Consider the following 20,842-nt stretch of genomic DNA (forward strand, 5'->3'; position numbering starts at 1 on the left):
AACTGACAACTCTCTAATGCCGCCTGCCTAATTATTAAAAATTTGATAAGAACCAAGTTGGATTTTTTTTGATGAACACTTGCTTCTAAAGTTGTCCTGTTTTTCTGAATTTATACACGTTTTATGAGATTTCTTTAGCATCCGTTGCCACTCAAGTGAAAATGAAACATTTTATAACTTCCTTAGCTAGTTGCGTTGAGTGTGTTCTAGAGCAGGATTCAAAACAATGTTGCATGTCAGAATTTATGTATTCCAGATAAAAAATAAATTAGTCAGGTTCTGACATGCATAACTCATAAATGCCATAACTGTTAATTCCAATTCTTGCCTCGTTTTACTACATATGTTCAAGACTTCACAGATGGTAAAATTAAGCCCAAGGTACATCAGAGAAATAATATCGCTGTAAGCAATTCACACTACCATAAAGTTTACAGAGTGTTTTTACTATGCTCATTATATAATTATACATTAAAGACTAGTAAACACATTCAAATATTCCAGTAAAACCACTGTCATGGCAAATAGAGAATGTATTAATACACCAACAAATTGCTAGTACCGGTAATCTCCATAGGAGAAACTTTGCCAGAGAAGTAAGCAACTTGTATACATGGTCAGGGTTTGAAAATTCATAGAGGCATCAAATGATTTGAGTTCAATGAGTTTCATGTCCCTTGTTAAAAAGATATTTTTATATGCTGAACCAGACTTATCAAAATTGGCCATGAAACTTGAAAGTTCAAGTTAGAATGTGTTGATGTATGAACAGTGATGAAATAGAATAGGCATAGAAAATTGAGACACAAAATAAAGTGAAAATAAAAAAAATACATTTGACTGACTTGAGCGATTCAGTTAAAGGAAGAAATATAAAACAATTCTATGTATCAAATTACTTCTGATATAAATACAGTGACACATCACTTCTGTAAAGTACATTGTAGGTTTGGTATTACATGAAAACTATACAATGTGACTTGTTTGTTGTGAATTATAGTTTCTTGCAGTGTGTTAGTGACAATCTCCATATAGAGATACCGTCCATACACCCGTCTATAATGACCATTTTAATGAAGTCTCCCGAGTGGATCACAGTTGACAGATTTTGCACTATTTTGAATACAAGGAAGTATAGAATAGGCACTCGGGAATTCAGAACGAGTTGATAGTGTGCATAAATATGCTTAGGAATGGAGCAACAACAGAACTCTATTTCATCAGAAATTCATGCATAAACATAAAATGCCAAACCTGCTTTTATATATATATATATATATAAATTATTTTTACCTAAAAAAATATCTACAATTTCTGGAGCTGAAAGATTTGCATTTCTTTTTGTATATGAATTTTTGTTTTGCAATTCTGGAAATTGCCTACTAAACTTGTCTTGGGTATCGATAATACTGACAAGTTGCAGATATTATTGTGTGCGTTTCAATTTAATAGAATTTGTTAATAATGATATCCCTAAACAGTCATGTTTTGTACGTGTGCAACAAATGGCAGACACTTCAAACCCTGTACATTCACCCTGGGACAAAGATCAGTCTGGGTGCAGAAACTAATTTGATATTATTGAGTGTCCTGGCAGTGATGCTTATTGTCTCTTACGTTATTGAAAATATGAAATCCAAAAAGGAGAATACATTTTTGTTGAGAAGATGAGCAGAAAGTGCCGAAATCTTCGTAAGAATGAGACAGCCTAATGTTTCATTTTCGTCTATCTCCACTGTTCCAAATACCTTGGTTGCAAAGATAAGAGCAATCATGGAACGTGATGATAGGAGAGAGAGAAACACTATTTGACGCGTTGCTCTCTCGTTCTCAACAAATTCTCGGTTGCCATTTGCGTCTAACTATTGAAAATTTCCATACATGGTTTGGTTGTTTTTTTTTGGGGGGGGGGGGGGGGGCAATTTGAATTATAATTGCAAACTATATCCCATAATAAATACAATACATGGTAAATACATGTAAATAAAATAATTGGATGACAAGCCCAATACATCTGATTGGCTTAATGACTTTAATCTAATCCTACAGCATACTTCACAAAATTAAAACGGTAAATGAAAATTACTTTTTTAAAGTTCCAATTTTGTGCCAGCTGTTGAAAAAATGAGTTTCAGATAAAAAAACTGCAAATGCAAATTTGTTGTTAATATTTAAAAATCAATCATAAGACAAACACTTTCAATACATATATTCTTTTTTTTTTAATTCATTCTATTTACCAATATTTACATAAATTCCCTAAATTAGTGTTCTTGCTTTATTGCTTTTTTCCTGCTCGGTCTTCAATGTCTTGTTCTCGTTTCTCAATATCTTTTTCAAGATTCTCGATATTCTCTTCTTTGCTAATTAGGTCCATGATCTCACCAATCTGCTTGGTGTTGAGGTCAATTTCTTCTTTAGCAATCAGTTCAATTGTCTATAACAAAGAAACATGAAAATCCACTACTTAGGTGATGGGAAACACATAATTCAATTGAACTAGAATAAGTATTAGTATCCGCATCAATCCATATAAGGAAATTTGAATTCCAAATGGGGAAAACTGTATGATATTTCTAGGATGACAGGTATATTCCACAACAAAATTCATAATGAGAGGCAATACCATGTTGCAGTGCGAGGCCATACCACCTTGCAGTGCGAGGCAATACCACCTTGCAGTGCGAGGCCTTGCCACCGTGCTGTCAAAAAAGAGGACTACTAATTTGACCCATACGCAGTCTCAATCAAACTGGATATAATAGAATATGCATGTTTTTTTCTCATATCAGTTTCCTGATCATTTTATGTGCCTTTAATGGTAAACAACAGTTGCTGAGTCCATCCCCTTTGGCAATTTGACCTCATATCCTTTTTAGCTCCGCTGTCGACTTTGTCGAGCGGAGCTTATCATACGAGTGATTGTCCGTGTCAATATTTTACTTTTTCGACTTCTTCTTGAAAACTACAAGCCTGAATGCTTTGATACTTGGTGTATATGTACAAAGGGTTGACCTATCTCAGATTTGTTCATTTTGTAATGATATCTTTAATTCTCTAATTTTAGTGAATATTTTTGGTAAAAAATGATATTTTCGACTTCTTGTTAAAAACCGCAAGTCCAATTGCTTTTATATTACATATATAGGTACTACCATGTGGACCTCTCTCAGATTTGTTAATTTTGTAATGATATCTTTAATTCTCGAATTTTGGTGAATATTTTTGTCATTTTTGGTAAAAAGTGATATTTTCAACTTCTTGTTAAAAACAGCAAGTCCAATTGCTTTTATATTACATATATAGGTACTACCATGTGGACCTCTCTCAGATTTGTTAATTTTGTAATGATATCTTCAATTCTCGAATTTTGGTGAATATTTTTGTCATTTTTGGTAAAAAGTGATATTTTCGACTTCTTGTTAAAAACCGCAAGTCAAATTGCTTTGATATTACATATATAATTACTATATGTGGATCTCTCTCAGATTTGTGCTTTTTGTGATGATATCTTTAATTCTCTAATTTTAGTGAATATTTTTGTCATTTTTGGTAAAAAGTGATATTTTCGACTTCTTGTTGAAAACAGCAAGTTCGATTGCTTTTATAATACATATATAGGTACTACATGTGGACCTCTTTCAGATTTGTTAATTTCGTTGTGAAATCTTCAATTATTTAATTTTTGGTGAAAAGTGATATTTTTGACTTCTTGTTGAAAACCGCAAGTCCGATTGCTTTTATATTACATATATACGTACTACGTGTGGACTTCTTTCAGATTTGTCCCGTTGCTTTTTATATATATATATAATGCATTTTCTAATGATATCTTCAGTTCTTTAATTGTAATGTGCATTGCTAACAGCGGGGCTATCTCAGCCGAGAGGCTGCTTGTTAGTTTATGTTCGACCTTTCATGCATCCATGTATGTATTCACACTTGTATCTCGAACATCTCACCACAATCATGGACTTGCAAGTTTGTGTATCGATACATTTACATTTAGTGTGTACACAGTAAACAAGGCTTACCTAAGTAATATTACTACCAAAGTGAAAGATAAAAATGTTGCTATATAAGGTTACCTTGACAACATCTTCTAATCTAATGATACCATCATGATCTTCATCCAATACGTCAGCAATCCTACGGAGTTTAGCTTCATCTGGGACCACCATTAGTTTATTTATTGCCTCTACAAGTTCTTCTATACTCACAATCCCTTCTCTATTTAGATGAAAACAAACAAACAAACAAACAAACAAGAAGACATACATTACTTTAATTTGTAGTTCATTTTTCCACTATGTTTAGTAAACATAGTGAAACTACTGGAAGCTTGTGTGTTTGTAACTCATAAGTTTCAGTAAAAGTATAAGTTATGGTAAGAAATAAAATAACATGTTACATTGCAAAATGAGGTGCAATCAACTTACTTGTGATTATCAACCCTCTCCTGAGCTTCCTCTTTGAGTGTACCCTCAGAAGATTCCATCTTTTCTTTATGCAACTTGAATTCCTTTTGAAGAGACGACTTCTCCTTCTCCAGTTCACCAATGATATTATTCATACTGGCAATCATGCGGTTAACTTTCTTACCGAGTCTCTTGCTGGCCTTTGACTCTGTCAGATCCTTACCTTCTATCTTGGCAACTGCTTTCAAATCTTTAACATCCTATAGAGAAAATAAAAAGACATAAATTAAAGATGAAAATCTATTTTCATCAAGGAAGCTAATTCCAAAGTTTTAAATAATGTTAACAATTATTTTTGAAAAGAGTTCAAAGGTCAATGTTGAGATATTGACATAAAATGAACTTTCACCTCTTTGTATTCCTCAACCTCTTCTTTCAGTTCTTCCAGTTCCTCTTTCTCTTTTGATACGATTTGTTTCTCTGCTTGCAAACTACAGACGGCTTCACTGAGAATCTTGATATCCTCCTTAGTGACCTCTTCTTTGAGTTCCTCTTCAGCTTTGTCAGTAATAACTGGTGCTTTATCGACTAACTCCTCCTTGTCAGGTCGGTATAGTAATGGTAGCTCCTTCTGCAAACATACGGACATACTGAGTCACCTAGACAAAATTATTGTAAATACTCCACTAGAGGGCGCCCTGGCAAAAATAAACTACTGATACTTTCATACAATATGCTATATCAATACACAAAGTCTTGTAGGTTACATTCGCACATCAATCTACGTTGGAGGGTTGTTAAAAATAAATGAATGATTGAATGTTTTCCTCACACAGTAGACAGTGAACAAAGTGAAATATTTTAACATAAAAAAAACCTAACAGTGTTATTTATAATTTTTGTGCATGTATTTCGATAATTTTTGCAATCAACCATATCCCAGTGTTTTGAAGTTATATTGACATACCAATCCTGCCTGGTATGTGTTTTTATGCATTTTTAAGCACAGACAAAGAACAGTACTGAGTCTGTCATTTAGATTCAGAGATACTGAAGTTGTTATAAATAGATCATTCTGCTTAATACATTTAAAAAATATTACCCTATTGTAATGTTACTCTTATGAAAAAATATTCTGAACATGCAGAGACCACATTTACTAACCACACAGTGATTTTTAAGTTGTGACACAATGTTGAATTGTGACACTAATACATATCTGCTAAAAACATACAGTCCTTATTTTTATTTGTAAGATCATGTCTTGCAATGAGACACTGCCATTATTATCGCTTAGGTCATTTCCACTGTTTCATTATTATCTATATCATTATTTCTTGTGGCATTTTTACTGCACACCCATCCTCTGGGATGAGTCAGGTATAGGTGCAATTAATATTGATAACATATATTAAAACCCAATTTTACCAGAGAGGTTGTCAATCCAATCCAAACTTTTCACATTGTAATACCATACTCGACCGCGTTAGCGCCCATGCCCGGGCAAGCGCCCACCCCCCACTTTTGTGCAATTTTTATATTTGGGGTCACATTCGGCAAAGCGCCCACCCCTTCAAAATGCAACTAATTTAAAACTTGGTCTTGCGTAACAAATCTTGGTAATCGTTTTTATATGATACAGCGTGGATATCGATCGCTGTGAACATGTTGTGAATGCGTAGAACACGGTAACCGTGCGTAACCTACGCTTTGACAATGACCTGTTAATACAAGTAAAATGCGGTAAATATTTCATGCCATATTCAGTTTAGCTCTCAAAAATGGCTAGTTACTAGTTTTTTGGAAAAACTATGTCGTTTATTCGCTGAAATCAATTCCAACAGATCGTACTTCGACATCGATAATTCACTTCCGCATTGCGTTACCGGAAAGTCTTCGAGAATTTCCGAAGAATTGCGTCAGTACAACACAGCATTGTGATTGGTTAATAACCAACTTGACCCATTAGGTCAAAGGATGCCGCTGCAGGTGAAATCTGCAAATGCATCATGGCGGAAAGTGATTTTCATCGAGAGTTTGCGTACGATCCAACACCTTCGTCAGTGGAGATAATATGACAATTTTGACTTCGACTGTGTTCCAACAGACTCAAATGTTTTTAATTTTGTAAATTCTGGTGGTACGTAATTAATATTGTAATAAAATGTGCATATTTTTTGTGATCATTTCTGTTCCTTCATTGTGAAAATCAATGACGACTCAACTAATTTCGTAATTTGATTTCCCTCAAAGACGTAATCTGTCACATGATGAATAAAATTTTTCATTTGCACTCTTTTTCGAGGGGGTGCTCGGGTAAGCGCCCACCCCTAAAAAATCGTGATTTTCTGAGTTGAGGCCCCTGGGCGCTAACGCGGTCGAGTACGGTAATAGACAATTCAGGAAATCTAATGTGAATATCGCATATATACAAAATGTATATAATAAAATACTATTAATGTTCAGCAGACTCACCAGCATTTCACCATCATCTGGTGTAACCACAGTAATTGCTGCAGCCAGTTCTTCTTGCTGTGTAAAGAAGAAGAAAAGACATAGGATTATGAAATCATGTCATGTCATTATGTCATGAGATACTACAACATGTATCAGAATTATTGGGAGAGTAAGTTTGTAAACTAGCAGGTAGCTCAATAACATAATAATAAGGTTGGCTCCTTAATCTTGATCACGTCAGTTGATTGACACAACTTTTTCTAGGATTCCCCATATCAAAGGTTGATTTATACGAGTTATCAAGTAACCATAGTTACTTGCAATCTCACTATCAATAATTTGAAGAACATGTATAGACAAGGTTGTATCAAAATGTTTCATTAAATTACAGCGAGCGCAAGATATTTACATACACCTAACTCGCGCACCCGCTAGGTAATTACCGAGGGACTTTGCAACATCCCCAGACACTTTGCTAGACGCCCCAACGACCGTTGTAGACGCAATAAAGTTACATACACTCTCACGTGACAGTTAATCAAAACACCGGACGCGGTATGCCTTTGATGTGCGGGCACGAGGAACAGGGGTAGTTGGAATATTCCATTGCTTTGTAGGTATAACAATCATTGCTGTGTAACACTTGGAAGAAATATAATACGAACATAAAACTGGAAATGAATATTAACAAGAAACGTTAAAAGTAAATTCCTTCGATTGTTAGTTTGTTGTCAATGGGTTTATACACAGTCCTATTAAAAATATTATCATTGTGAGTGTCGCGTTTGTGCATAATGGCATGTCCCATTGCCAGTTTGCCATACAGCGCCCAGTCAGTCTTTTCCCAGGAATCTTCTACTTTATAGTTTTACATACTAGTACTAGTATATAGTATATACCATCACCATGTACCAGTTTCAAATATCGTTCAGATCTCGTGTTTTGCAACAATATTCCGAATGTATGAAAACATACAGTGAGTTTGAACGGTTCATTAGAAGTAACGTAACAAGGCTAGCAGACAGTGTCTTTCAAATAAGATATGAAAATGATGAAGGGATCTCCGTAATATTGTCGGACTGCGACTTTGACATGCAGGACATGTTTCGATGTGTCAAGACCGTGCCCAATGCCGATTACCTCCGTATAAAAGTTATAATTACATAGGGTTGTTCACCAGCACCAAATCGGTTAGGTAATTCCGAATCTATAACTGGTAGTCGACCTAAACAGTTGGAATTTGGAAATATTGACGAAAATTGCAATCGCCCCAAGAATTGGAAGAAACAGAAAGAAGACGCCCTCGTGAAAGAAATTTCATGTTTAAAAGACGAGAAAATGGCGATAGCGTCACAGAGGGCCGAATTGGATCGCCCCGTTCAAGAGCCTGAGCCTGTTGGTACCAACATCAGAAGTACGTGCCAAATTTGCCATCGCAAAGGCCACAAAGCTACTGGAAACCGTAACAATGATGGCTGTTTAGTCGGTGAACCGTGTCGTGATTACATATTCTGTGGGAGAAAGGACAAACATAAACAAGATTATGTGGCCTAAATTAAAAAAATGAAAGACCGCGAAGCCAAGCTTACAAAGGAGATAACAGGCAAAGAAAACGAACTTAAACAGCTACGCGACTTTCATAGCCGTGCAATGTTCGTTTTCACCACAACAATCACACCCAGATTACAAGCAGCTTTCCCGGAGAAGTACAGTGCACGATCCAAGGCGGGTAGATTGGAACTACTGAGAGATATCAGCATATTGCGTAAAGCATACAATAGCAATGTCAATAGTTTACCAACCCAGGACAGCCCACAAACAGACAGAACAGAATTTCTACTTGCTTTAAAGAAACAATCAGCGGAATTTTCCGGAGTGCAGAACGCACCTGATAGTTGCGAAGTTGTATATGATATGGACTGCTAAAAGGTGAGCCCACCCGATATTTTAATAATTATATTCATGAGTACCGGGTATACTCATTCTTTTTTACACCCTGTAACACATTCGTCAATATTTTAATGTTATATGCTGTGAGACTAGCGTTGAATATACAGTATAATTAAATGTGTATTTTTTTTTGTTGCAGACTCTCCAATAAAGTCCTCCCATGACAGTGACAAAGAGTTGTCGGGGCAACCAAAGAGGAGAAAAATTACAGAAAATACCGACTTTGATGTGTCAGAAAATAACACACGTGAACGTTGTCGCCAAAGAGAGCGTATGCAGGACTATTTTAACAACGAACCTTATTATCCACCCTGGCCTTATCCATGGTTTAATGCCACTAATACGGGGTTCCGTGGGTTCCCAGAGTATTATGGGACAGTAGAATATCGTCACCTAGCCCCAATTACACCAGCAACAGCTCCTCGACCCTTACTATCTCAATATTCAAGTTTACCACCTACACCCGAATCAATGAATTTATGTAGTTTGTCTTCTCAAATCACGCCAACTATGGGCCAACATGAACGGCTTATTGGCATGGGACAGGGTCAGTTTACTGACACAGGGCAGATGCAAAGCACCCTACAAATCACCGGTACTGATACGAGTCAAAACACCCCGCAAATTACTGGTACGGGACAAATTGACTCTAGTATATCGCCGTGACGCCAAAATGGAAACATCCATAGCAAATCACCCTGATTTAACTTCGCGGGGCGTGGGACTACCCACTGGGGCAGGGACGATCGAGCAGGCAAACATCGGGACATTCAACGCCGCAAACAATTTGCATGCACTTTTGGAGGCGGCTGCAATAGCTGGTCAACAAAATCAGTCAACAAACAACAAACAGTAAATTCGAAAATCAGATTTATATTTTGAGTTAGTCAGTATATGCTTTGTTTCTCGTTGGTTTTTATCGTTTTAGCGCCTACGATATTGACTGAACTAAACTACATCATATGTAATGTTACCGTCATTATGCTATACTCTTGGGGAAAATAAAAAAAAACTTGTTCATAATACACTATATTGTACTATGTGTGACGGATAACCACTAATATGTGTATTTTTATGGCCGAGATTCCAAGTTTATCATGGTTCTCGATGGCTTCGCTTCAGTGCTAAAGTTTAACACAAGCCATATTTATATGACGTGTATTTCAGGATCAAAATACTACCAACTAGACGTTGCATGTGAACCGAACAAAAACTAATTCATGACATGTAATAATTTGTTTTGTCATTTATTCAGGATAATAAATAATAATATTTTGAGCGCGCCCAAGCAACTCTCTAAATTTCAATGACATTTCACATTTTGTTGGCCAAGCAGATGAAGTGTCGCTGCTGCTTTTTCAACTCGGTCAGGTCACGGTGCTGTTGTTGCCGTTAAAGATCCATTTTGATTAAATATTACTTATCTGAGTGAGCGTACTTTCATGGCCACTAAAATTATATATACATATCTAGCCGAAGAACAACAAAACCAAAAAACTGGGTGATACTATGATTTAACAAGGCACACAAACAGTAAAACACACAAATTTTAAAAGATTGATCATTATTTGAAACTCCAGGGAAACGAATTGTTTTGAAAACAAAATAATCAACAATGATCTAACCTCAAACTAAGTAAAGAATTTAAATAATTTCAACGGTTTTATCTCTCCATCCAGTGTTTCTATTGGTCAACCCTAACCCTGTAACAGTTAATTTTAGTGGCAGACCTACCCCCATACGCAACTCATATGAAAAAATAATCAGAGATCGACAACATTTTTGAAGAAAAAAAACATGTTTATTTTTCAATTTACACTTTCCAGTAAGTTTTGTGATAAAGCTCCACCAGCAAAATTTAGTATATTTTTAATGTTATCTAGTCTATGGCAATTCCACAAAAACGAAAAAAAATTGCGTGACATCAAGGGCGTTATTGATGCAAGTGCGTCAATAATAGCAGTCTCTGTAAATAACACGGCAAACATATCATTTTCTCGTAATTTTCTCTTCACTTGACGAAAACACATTTCACATGAATTAAATTCAGGTGAGTATATTGGTTGAAAAAGTAGCGTAACATTTCTTGTTGCCAACATTTCACGAAGCGCTGGCTCAGTTATTCGGCCATAGTGAAAAACTAAATTATCCATTATTACTGTATCGCCTGGTGACAATACATGTTGCCCATTCTCGTCGAATAACTCCATGGTCTCTTCAAAAAAATTAAGCATTTCGAGTCCATTGGAAGGACCATCTAGAATGTTGAAGTTACTTACACCTCGGGCGTTGTGTAAGAGATTCACTGTAAAATTGACGTCAGAAGCATAGCGTTGAAACTCGAAAGCTCTTTGACCGCGTAAACTGTGACCGTAATTGCGATTTGGAGTCGTTCTCTTTACACCAGTCTCGTCGAAAAAGTGCAAAGTTTGTGGATCAAGCTGAGAAACAGTGTCTATATATTGTAATATTCGTTCCATATTTCTTTCAGTAACTTGCTCAGTAGGAGTTTGACTTATTTTTTTGAACGAATAATTCAAATCACTTTTCATTATATGATGTACCATACGCACCGAAGGCAAATTTTCCTGTACGCAAATATTTTCCCTCAAGAGAGACATGCGTATTTCCTTTGCCGTTAGGGATGGTTTCTGTAAGAGACGAAATTCCATAAACTCAACGATTTCCTGTGTAGATTTCAGTCGACGACGGCCGCTACTCTTGTCTGAACGTATCCAACCGGTGCGACGGAAATGCCTCACAATCCCTTGGACCGTTGCCCTCGCTAGTCCAACTTCCTTGGCGATCATTTGCAAACTATTTCCATCAAAGAAAAGACGAATAATCTCCTTCCGAGTGTCTTCGTCTACACGCTTTGGCATAATAGCAATAATTTTATAGTCGGCGAGCAATTCAAACTTGAATCCAGAAACTACACTCAAAACTAAACTGTTCTCGCGATGGTAATTCCATTATATGTTAGGGGTGTTGTATTACATATTTGTATTAACAAGGTTTATTATATTATTGAAACGTTCAAAATAGAATTTATTTATAAGTAAATAAACAAGCATATCTATGCATGACATAATAAAGTGTCCGACAACAGCAATGAATAAAACATTGTTTGATAAATGTTTGACTGGGCGCTTACACGTTGTAATAGTTGAACCCATCTGAAAACCCCGACCGTTGTTTTGATTAAATGTCAAGTGTTACACAGATTGTTATACCTACAAAGCAATGGAATATCCCAACTACTCCTCATTCCTCGTGCCCACACATCAAAAGCATACCGCATCCGGTGTTTTGATTAACTGTCACGTGAGAGTGTGTGTAACTTTATTGCGTCTACAACGGTCGTTGGGGCATCTAGCAAAGTGTCTGGGGATATTGCAAAGTCTCTCGGTAATTACCTACCGGGTGCGCGAGTTAGGTGTATGTAAATATCTTGCGCTCGCTGTAAATCATGCAATGTAAAAGCATATTGTTTGACATCTCCTGCAACTACAAGTCTAGAGTGGGCGTAACCACAAGATGGCACTAGAAAGTAGGAAAAAACCGATAGTTTATTCAAATCCCAAACTGCCAGTCAATTCACACACTTGTTTGCCAACTTGCTGGCCTAATACCGTCAAATAGAAGCCGCATCCCTAATAGAAGTCGCACACATTCGTTTTGAAAAATTGAGAAACAAAAAAAAACACAATTTATCATATGTGTGGTTGCTCTAATAGAAATGGCATCCCCTCTGTTGCATTGTACCATTTTAATAGAAGCCGCAGTTTCTAATACAGATTTTACAGTACTTGAGAATTGCTATAATCGTATACATGCATGGACATGATCATATGTTGTCATTTTGATGTTTATATTTATTTTCATTTCCACTGTTTCACACATTCATTTGCATCAGCTTACCTTCTTTTTTTTAGCCTTCTCTTCTTGCAATTGCTTCTTTTTTTCTGCCTTTTCTTTAGCAATGGCTTCTTCCTCCATTTTGATGACCTTGAGCTTAGTGGCATGGTCCACCGTTTCACCCTCCACCTCTGCTATCTTAATCTTAGCTTCCTCAGTCTAAAAGAATTAGAACAGACAGTTCATCTTCATTAGTCATACAACTTGCTTATCAAAAATATCACTACAGGGCACAAAACACTGCAGGACTTCATGAAGGCATCAAAAGCCATTGCCATGATGACTAATGAGTTTACTTTGGCGTTCATTGATATTAGTTCATTTAGTAAATTTTAGCCTTGAAAATGAGTGCCATCTGCACTACAAAGTTCAAGCCCTGACACTTGATTTTTAAGTTGTTTTTGAAAGAGAGAAACTTATTTGAGCAAGTTTCAGATTGTCTTACTGTGCAAGACAGGCATTTTACCTGGAATAGGTAAATGTAGAAATAGCCCGTCTCTGTGGACAAGTGAATACACTATTTTTTTCTTTTATTTAAATGTCGCTTTCCTGTGCATGTCTCAATGCTTGTAAATAAGCATATTTGAATACGAAAAGGTATTTGGCTGTTGGGGATGGATACTTTTATTCTCTAACTAGATCTAAACTTATAATTTTAATTTCAATATATAAACCAAGCAATGCATTAATGTTTATTCATTGTTGACTCACCATACTTTCAGGTAGTGTTGATATGGTTTCTTTGAGTTGCTCTTGAGCAGTCAGTGTTTCTGGCAAATACAGAGTTCTTGATAGCAATAGAAGAGACGTAGGGATCTGTTCATTCAAATGAAGATCCATCCACTGGAGAAAAGCAATAACAAACAGTCAAACATATATATACTGGATTACAACTCATTGCTTGTTGACCAAGTTGTGTTCATTCTGTACCTGAAATCTAGCTATTATGCAACAAAGTATGTTCACCTGTTGTAGTTGAAACTTGAGCCTTTCGATAGGCACGCCAAGCGCCCTCATACCTCTTGCTTGGCATGCTGCCTGCAGCTCTGCAACTGTCAAGTTGTCAACACCTTCATTTTCAATCATCTAAAAAGACAAAATATATATTGTTGTTGTGAACATTCAAAAAATGAAAAATAGCATAGTGTACACATGCATACAACCAATTTAATAGTTGCACTTGAAGTGCTGAATGGCTTGTGTTGACTTTGATAGTAGTCGCATGTGAACACCCAAGCTAATTCATTCAGTCTATCAGAAATGGCTGTCAGGAATAGCAGCTATGGTTACCACAGTGGTAAAGTAACAATCAGAAGTGGAAGAGATCCAGAATATTATTTTCCCAAGTTTGTTTAATTATCGATGGTCCAATGGAAAATTGGTCTAAAGAAACACACTTGATTTTATCAGGCAGGTTTGAGCACATCTTGAATCACATAGGGTGAATGGAGATGCCCTATGTAATCCACTCATTCAAATGTGCATTCAACGTTCAGTTTAAAGTTTTAGAATACATACCCTGTCATCAGCATGTAGTGATCTAAGTTTCATTCTCAACTGAAATCTCAGGAAATTATTTGTCCCATAAGGCTGCAGCAGAAGTATCTTGCATAGCGCCACCAACTGAGCTCTTGAGAGACTGTCTAGAGTGAGTTCATCTTCAAAAAGTTTGGAAAAACGTATGATTTCATCATTTGTTGCTTGATGTCCAGCCGTTCTGATCTACAAGTATTAAAAGTGAAATCCATATTATAGTACAATAGATGAGTTTTATCAGACACTCAGAAATTATATAGCATTAATTAGACCACAAGCTGGAATTTTTCGTGCCAAAATGTTGGTGCAATACAGTCATTCATGTCTATAGCGGCCACACAGGTTGTAAGGTGGCCAATATAAACAGGGTCACTGATTTATTAATGAATATTATTTGAACAGTAAATCAGTATACATTTCTCAATTTGCTCACCCTAACTATCATGCTTACATTGTCTAAAACATTTGAATTCAATAATTTTATTTTAGTAAAATTCATTTAAACAAGATAAATTATTCTGGAATATAATCACAATAATATCCCTTTGTTTAAAAGATACAGTCTAATGTCTCAATGTCCATTGATTACTGTATGTGGTCTAAACTATAGGCTTACAACAATTGCTCGTCCAATTAATTAAACAAGTAAAATACCTTTTTTCTCGTAGTATTTTATTGTGTTGATCACATTAGTTGATCACATTTCATGGAATATTACTTTTTGTGGATTATGCTCCAAAATTGTTACCAGGGATTCTGACATTCGTAAGTTTACGACTCAATGTGAAAATATGGAATAATTATGCGAGTTTATTTTGTAATGAGATGCATTCAAAAAGGTAATGTTTTGAAACAAGTAGAAACTGTGCCATAAATTAAATATTGTCTTGCAACATTTCATAACTTGTAAACAAAGCTAGTAGTACCGTAGTCATTTTATATTTGGCATCTTATGGAGATTCACAACAAGGGTCACAAATAATCCCCCTTCCCCTCACATGAGGTTTGTGGAAAGTGTGTTAAAATAGATAAGTAAAATTGATTTTGAAAACTTACTGATTCCATGAATGAGGCAAATTCTTGTGCGCTTTTAGTACTTTTGCCTTTCTTTTTTTGCACAGCTGATTCTTCAATAGTCTCCTGCAAAAACTTGGCCATTTCTAATTTCATCTTCAATTGCTTTGTAAGTTTCTTTCTCTGATGAAAAGAAGACAATTTGTAGAATTATTTAAATCAAATTCAAAGCCAGTTATTCATAACAAACTGGAAAACACAATAATATTGTATAAATAAAGAGAACTAAAAATGTCAGCTTCAGAGGCAGATAGTGTTGTGTGGAATAATTAACTAATTTGATATGCAAACAAATCAAAACAATCAGTGTGAAAGTTGTGCTGTAACATGTTGACACCTTTTCTATTTTATAAATAACATATTCACATTCATGATTTGTTTGTGATTGTGTTTTCTGAAGTACATTTGTATTTGTATTACTGTGAAATCTGTATTAGAAGCCGTGGCTTCTATTAAAATGGTAAAATGCAACAGGGGGGATGTGGCTTCTATTAAAGCATCTACACATATGAGAAATTGTGAATGTTAGGTTCTCAATTATTCAAAAAGAATGAGTGCAACTTCTATCAGGGATGCAGCTTCTAATACAGATTTTACAGTAGTGTAAATGTAACTGGCTGAAAATCATTGTGGTATTAGCCATTGTGGCTAGAACAATTAACAAAGTAAGGAAAATGTAGTTACAGAAAGGAGCAAAGTCAAAATCATACAATGTGGGTGGGATAAGAACCGTGCTTTCAAGATCACCGTTATTCTTATTCTCTTTGTTTCCTGGAGGTAAAGGGCCTTGGTCTGTCCTGGGTATTCCCTGAATGATGTACTAGCTTTAGATTGATAAACTGATAACAAAGCTGTCTCTCTTTTTTTGAATTCACTATGTATATACCAGGTATATATATGATACATGACACAAGGATTGTTAGAAATCTTACAAAGTTCTATGTATTTGGATATATATGCATGATGAATAGAGAAACCAATCATTTCTGATATCATAGTAAAGAACCATTCACCATGTAAACATTGTACAAAGTTTTAAAATATATAAAAAAAATATTCATTTCTATCTGTCAATTTACCGGTATATATTACTGTAAAATACTTCATTTTAGCTGGAATTCATTTTCGCTTTCAGTCCTTTTTTGGTGTTTTGTCAGGAATTTATTTTCATTGATTTTTAATGAGCTGAATGGATTTTATTTTTACAGAATCATCGCTACAGCAAAAATAAAATATTTTACATTAGGTATGTTTCCAAAACACTAAAAGCTATAAAATTAATATAAATATTTGTTGGAATCAATGATCATGACATATGTACAGAGACTATGAGAACGCATTATATCTTTGACTGGGTTCATGTACCCCCCCCCCCCCCCAAAGTGATGTGATGATGTCTACTCCTTATAATATTGTATTTGCTCTATTAGAAGAGCATATTGTTGTATACTGAATTATTGAAGTGGGAGAGCCGTCACCTGCACATGCGGCAGACGTCCATAGCGTGTCGTTGTTTACAAACAAGAGTCCACCCATAAACCTTTTCAGGGTTCGCTGTTATAGTGGCTTGGGACTCAATTCTCGCAGGTGACGACCATTCCATTTTAAAGTGTAAATTACTTAAGGGTACGCGCAATTAATAGAGCTATTATGGTTGTCATCATAATGTCACTGCCAAGCATGTAAAACTTTATTACCAGTATATATATTTACCTTTTTTGTCTGGAATGGATGATATCAATTAAAAACAATAATAAGTAATATAAAATTTCCTTCTTGACAACCACTGTTGCTATTCACACACTTGAACAAACACGTATGTGCACAACAAGTAAATGAAGAAAGCGACATAATTGCACTATACTCTGCATTGATACAAACTGAGTTGCTAATGCAATTTTTAGTTTATAAGTGTTACTAATGAAGCAAATACAGTATACAACTCACCTTAGAACTGTCATCTTGAAATGTACTTGGTAACATGCCAGGAAATAGCTTCAACGCCACTGGCAACAGAACCTCCATGAAAGGGATGATTACAAAAACCAGAAACGGCACCAGTCGAAATAGATCAGATACAGTACGAATAAGCTGTCAAGATGCAAACAATTGGTTGATTCATTTGTGTGGTACATGGGGTTAAATGTCAAAAATCAAAAAATTTCAAACTTAATGCATATATAGAAAGGGAGGGTAGGGGAGTGAGTGGAGGTAGAGTAAATCAAGGATTTTCAGGAATTTAATCACTTTTAGTTGTTGAATCTTAGCAAAACATTTAGAAATTGTAACAACTTGAAATCATTTGCACATTTAATGTTATAACAAAAAGTTTGCGAGTTCTATAGGTTGGCCTAACAATCAAATGAAAAACCAAAATGATCCATAAATTCACATACATGACAAAATACAGTCTGCGTCACATTGGTATTTATTACATTTGAAGGCAATTGACAGCAACAAAAATGGTCACAAAATTAGACATTATTAATTAAATATCTGTATTATATTTTGGTACAACTAATATGGCTAATATCACAATAAATAGGAGAGTTACCACCGAGGGATTACACTGAGGTGGAAGTTTTGATTAAAATATGCTTTTTTTTTATTTTACTGTACCAGCTTAATGACATAAATGTAACATTACCTACGATGCAAATAAAACAATATTTTTATATATTCTCAAATGTGGTTTACCTATTTTAACTGATAAAGCACATGCAAACCATAAGAAAAACATATTCACTGATCTTATTTTTTCACCGAATTACCTCTGTAGTGAAAAATATTCCACAGTATATAGTGATAGCTAATATTTACGATTGAATTCCTAATCATTTACCTGTCTTCTTTCCCTCCGAGTTAGCGAGTCACGTCCTTGTGCAATCTGCCATAGCAACCTTATTGTAATTTTGATGTCCAAGCCTAGCAACCGAAATCCATGATAATAGTGTTTTACTTCATCTACAAACCGTTGCCATAACGACTTCTTTGGCAATGTAACAGTGGATTCCGGAACTTTGGGTTTAAGTTTCAAATTCTTAACAGTTTGTTCAACTTTGGATTCAGACTCCAATCCCTCTTTGGAAGTCCTTGATGATATGTGCAAAGTCCTATAAAAGGTAGGAGAACTTCCAAATATGGAATGATTCCCATAATGCACCTGTGTGAGTGTTCTTGAATTTAGAAAGAGCGGCGATGATTGTCCATGTCTATGTTGGTTTTCAAGTATAATACTTAGACTAGGAATATGGTGAACTGCAGAGAGTTTTCCATTCTGTTGTCCAATTGAATTTAATCTGACAGGAACGAAAAAATAAACACAGTAAGGTTAGGCACAATAGGTAACAATTTTTAACTTTAAAATTTATTGATGTAATTTCTGATATGTTTCTGGTTCTAAGAGTGTCTTTATTTTTTCAATTTTTCTTTTATATTTTTCAGTAATTTCGCAGAAAACAGAAAAAAGGTCGTGAGCGGCACCTTTTGAACAGACACATGTGTTGACCAGAAACAAATAACGTTTTTGTTTTACCTTATAATAGGGTCAATTAATAAACCAACAAAAAGATTAATTTAAAAAAAATTTAATTATGACTTATGTTAAAGTCATATATGATATAATCTTGTTTATGCGACCATAAAGATATTAGCAGTCATCATTACTACTGGTTGAATAAGTGAGTTATTTTACTGCTATCCCATAGTAGCCTGCTAACATTGGAAGTAAACCAAAATAAATTATACTGAATAAAAGGCACAGTTATACTATGTTAAATCAAAGTTAATATATACTATGTGAGTGACACTTGTATATACCGGTAGAACCAAATCGCCAAGCTACATGTCACAGCACGTCTTTCCCCTCGGTCACTGGATACAATCCATAACCTCTGGATATAATAAGCTTGGTTATTAAAAATCTTGTTTTGGGGGTGCCCGGTGACATACGCAAATGTGCATGTCACACAGTGTTTTTTTTCAGCTTTTTTTAGCTAAATTTTGGAAAGAATGGAAGACAGTTCTTAAGAAAGATCATATTTTAAAATAAAAAGCAGCCTGTGTGCGTTGATTTAAAAAAGACAAATTGACCAGAAACGTTTACCTTATTTTCTTGGCAGTACATGGCTTATTATGACTGTATTATTTAGGATGGATGAGGAAAGAGTCAAGAAAACAAGTCAAACTGACTTTCCAGCAAAACAAATCTAGCCATATATAATAAATACCACATGTGAAAACAAAATTTCCCCCACCCCATATCTCCTTCTCCGCCTTTTCAATGACTCACACCAGGATGGGACTAGCACTAATTTGCATATTCCATAAATACCTCACCTAGTACGCTGGTACACTGTATAGTAGCTTCGATCAAGGTATGACCTTCTGTAAAACAATTCACCTACAGAATAAAAACAGAAGTCACTTTAGATACTAGTAGCAAGCTTGTCCTCTTAAATAAAATAAATAAAAGGTCATATTAAATGCAATACTACTACACACATTATTAAACTACTAATATAACCATATTATTATGGGAAAGAGTTGCACTCAAACTGATTGTTATTGTGAAGGAAAACGTTTTCTCAATCAATGAAAAATTGTAAAACAGAGACGTGTGGTATTTCTGACACACAACTTCGTCCAGTCAATAAGACTCGAACAATTGCAGCAAATGTGCACTTTTCTTTTTAAAAAGTGAAAAGGGAAGTGAGGTAATACCGACTACAAGCTGTGATTGTTATTTTTTTGCATTGTTAATAATTTAGCAACGAAAGGAACTTTGATATGTTCATGATATAATAATCTTGTGCTGACGTATGCTTGGCTGGTTATTTACATCATACTGACGAATCTACAGTCTTGGACGGATGTGTTTAAAGGGCACGGCCACTGGTTGATATCTGATGACAGTGAATTAAAGAATACGGACATAAACACAGTCGAATCGATCATGGAAGGTACTGTATTGATTGCAAATGCTGTAGTCAGCTTGGTGATCATGCAAAAATGCACGCCGGTGACATGCCGGTGACCTGTGACATCTTATCCAATTCGAGCAATTTAAACAGAAGCAATGGGACTTGTGGTTAGTTACCTGTGTAAACACACCTCCTTGACAAAATCTGATCCGCAGACCCCCGACAACGGACACAGCCACGTAAAATAACAGACATCCCTCAACACTTACACCAACGAAGCCCCGACGACGGAAAATTTCCGTCCATGTACGCATGCTCAGTATCGTTCGAATGGAAGATTCCATTTAATTTGCATTGTGAGTCAGAAGCCGACAATGACAAGGAGAAAAAAGAACAAATATTTTGTTCGAAATAGAAGTTTTTGAAAATAAACAAATGCATCGAGTAACTCGTTTTATTGCGTTGGCAATTCGTTTTGCCCACTTCCGTAAAGTTGGAACTGATATTTGTGACTAGGATTTACTCAAATCCCGGCATGTGATCCTGGCATGCATTAATCGTTGAGGG

The 20,842-nt window shown here is 35.4% G+C and overlaps 1 protein-coding gene and 1 pseudogene across 1 annotated transcript; one reads left to right on the top strand and one right to left on the bottom strand.

The window, feature by feature from the left end:
• Window positions 1-425: 425 nt before the first annotated feature.
• On the bottom strand, window positions 426-20,589 carry LOC100373702 (mitochondrial proton/calcium exchanger protein-like). The gene is made up of 14 exons (XM_006812930.3): window positions 20,452-20,589; window positions 19,692-19,755; window positions 18,196-18,652; window positions 17,301-17,444; window positions 15,336-15,476; window positions 14,262-14,465; window positions 13,710-13,829; window positions 13,455-13,586; window positions 12,747-12,902; window positions 6,894-6,950; window positions 4,828-5,049; window positions 4,440-4,678; window positions 4,089-4,230; window positions 426-2,437 (listed from the first exon to the last, which is right to left on the bottom strand). The coding sequence occupies exons 1-14, from the start codon at window positions 20,528-20,530 to the stop codon at window positions 2,279-2,281; spliced, it is 2,316 nt and encodes a 771-aa protein (XP_006812993.2). The 5' UTR covers window positions 20,531-20,589; the 3' UTR covers window positions 426-2,278.
• Window positions 7,023-9,491, top strand: LOC146738017 (uncharacterized; annotated as a pseudogene).
• Window positions 20,590-20,842: the final 253 nt, after the last annotated feature.

This window comes from Saccoglossus kowalevskii, chromosome 10 (genome assembly GCF_978046115.1).
Source record: "Saccoglossus kowalevskii chromosome 10, keSacKowa6.1, whole genome shotgun sequence".
Classification (NCBI taxonomy): Eukaryota; Metazoa; Hemichordata; class Enteropneusta; family Harrimaniidae; genus Saccoglossus; species Saccoglossus kowalevskii.

Coding starts and splice junctions, on each gene's coding strand:
- LOC100373702 (XM_006812930.3), bottom strand. CDS start 20,530: ATGTCTGTTATTTTACGTGGCTGTGTCCGTTGTCGGGGGTCTGCGGAT. Junction 13,587..13,709: donor TCAAGTTTCAACTACAACAG/GTGAACATACTT, acceptor GCTTTTCTCCAG/TGGATGGATCTTCATTTGAA. Junction 5,050..6,893: donor CAGATGATGGTGAAATGCTG/GTGAGTCTGCTG, acceptor GTATGTTTGCAG/AAGGAGCTACCATTACTATA.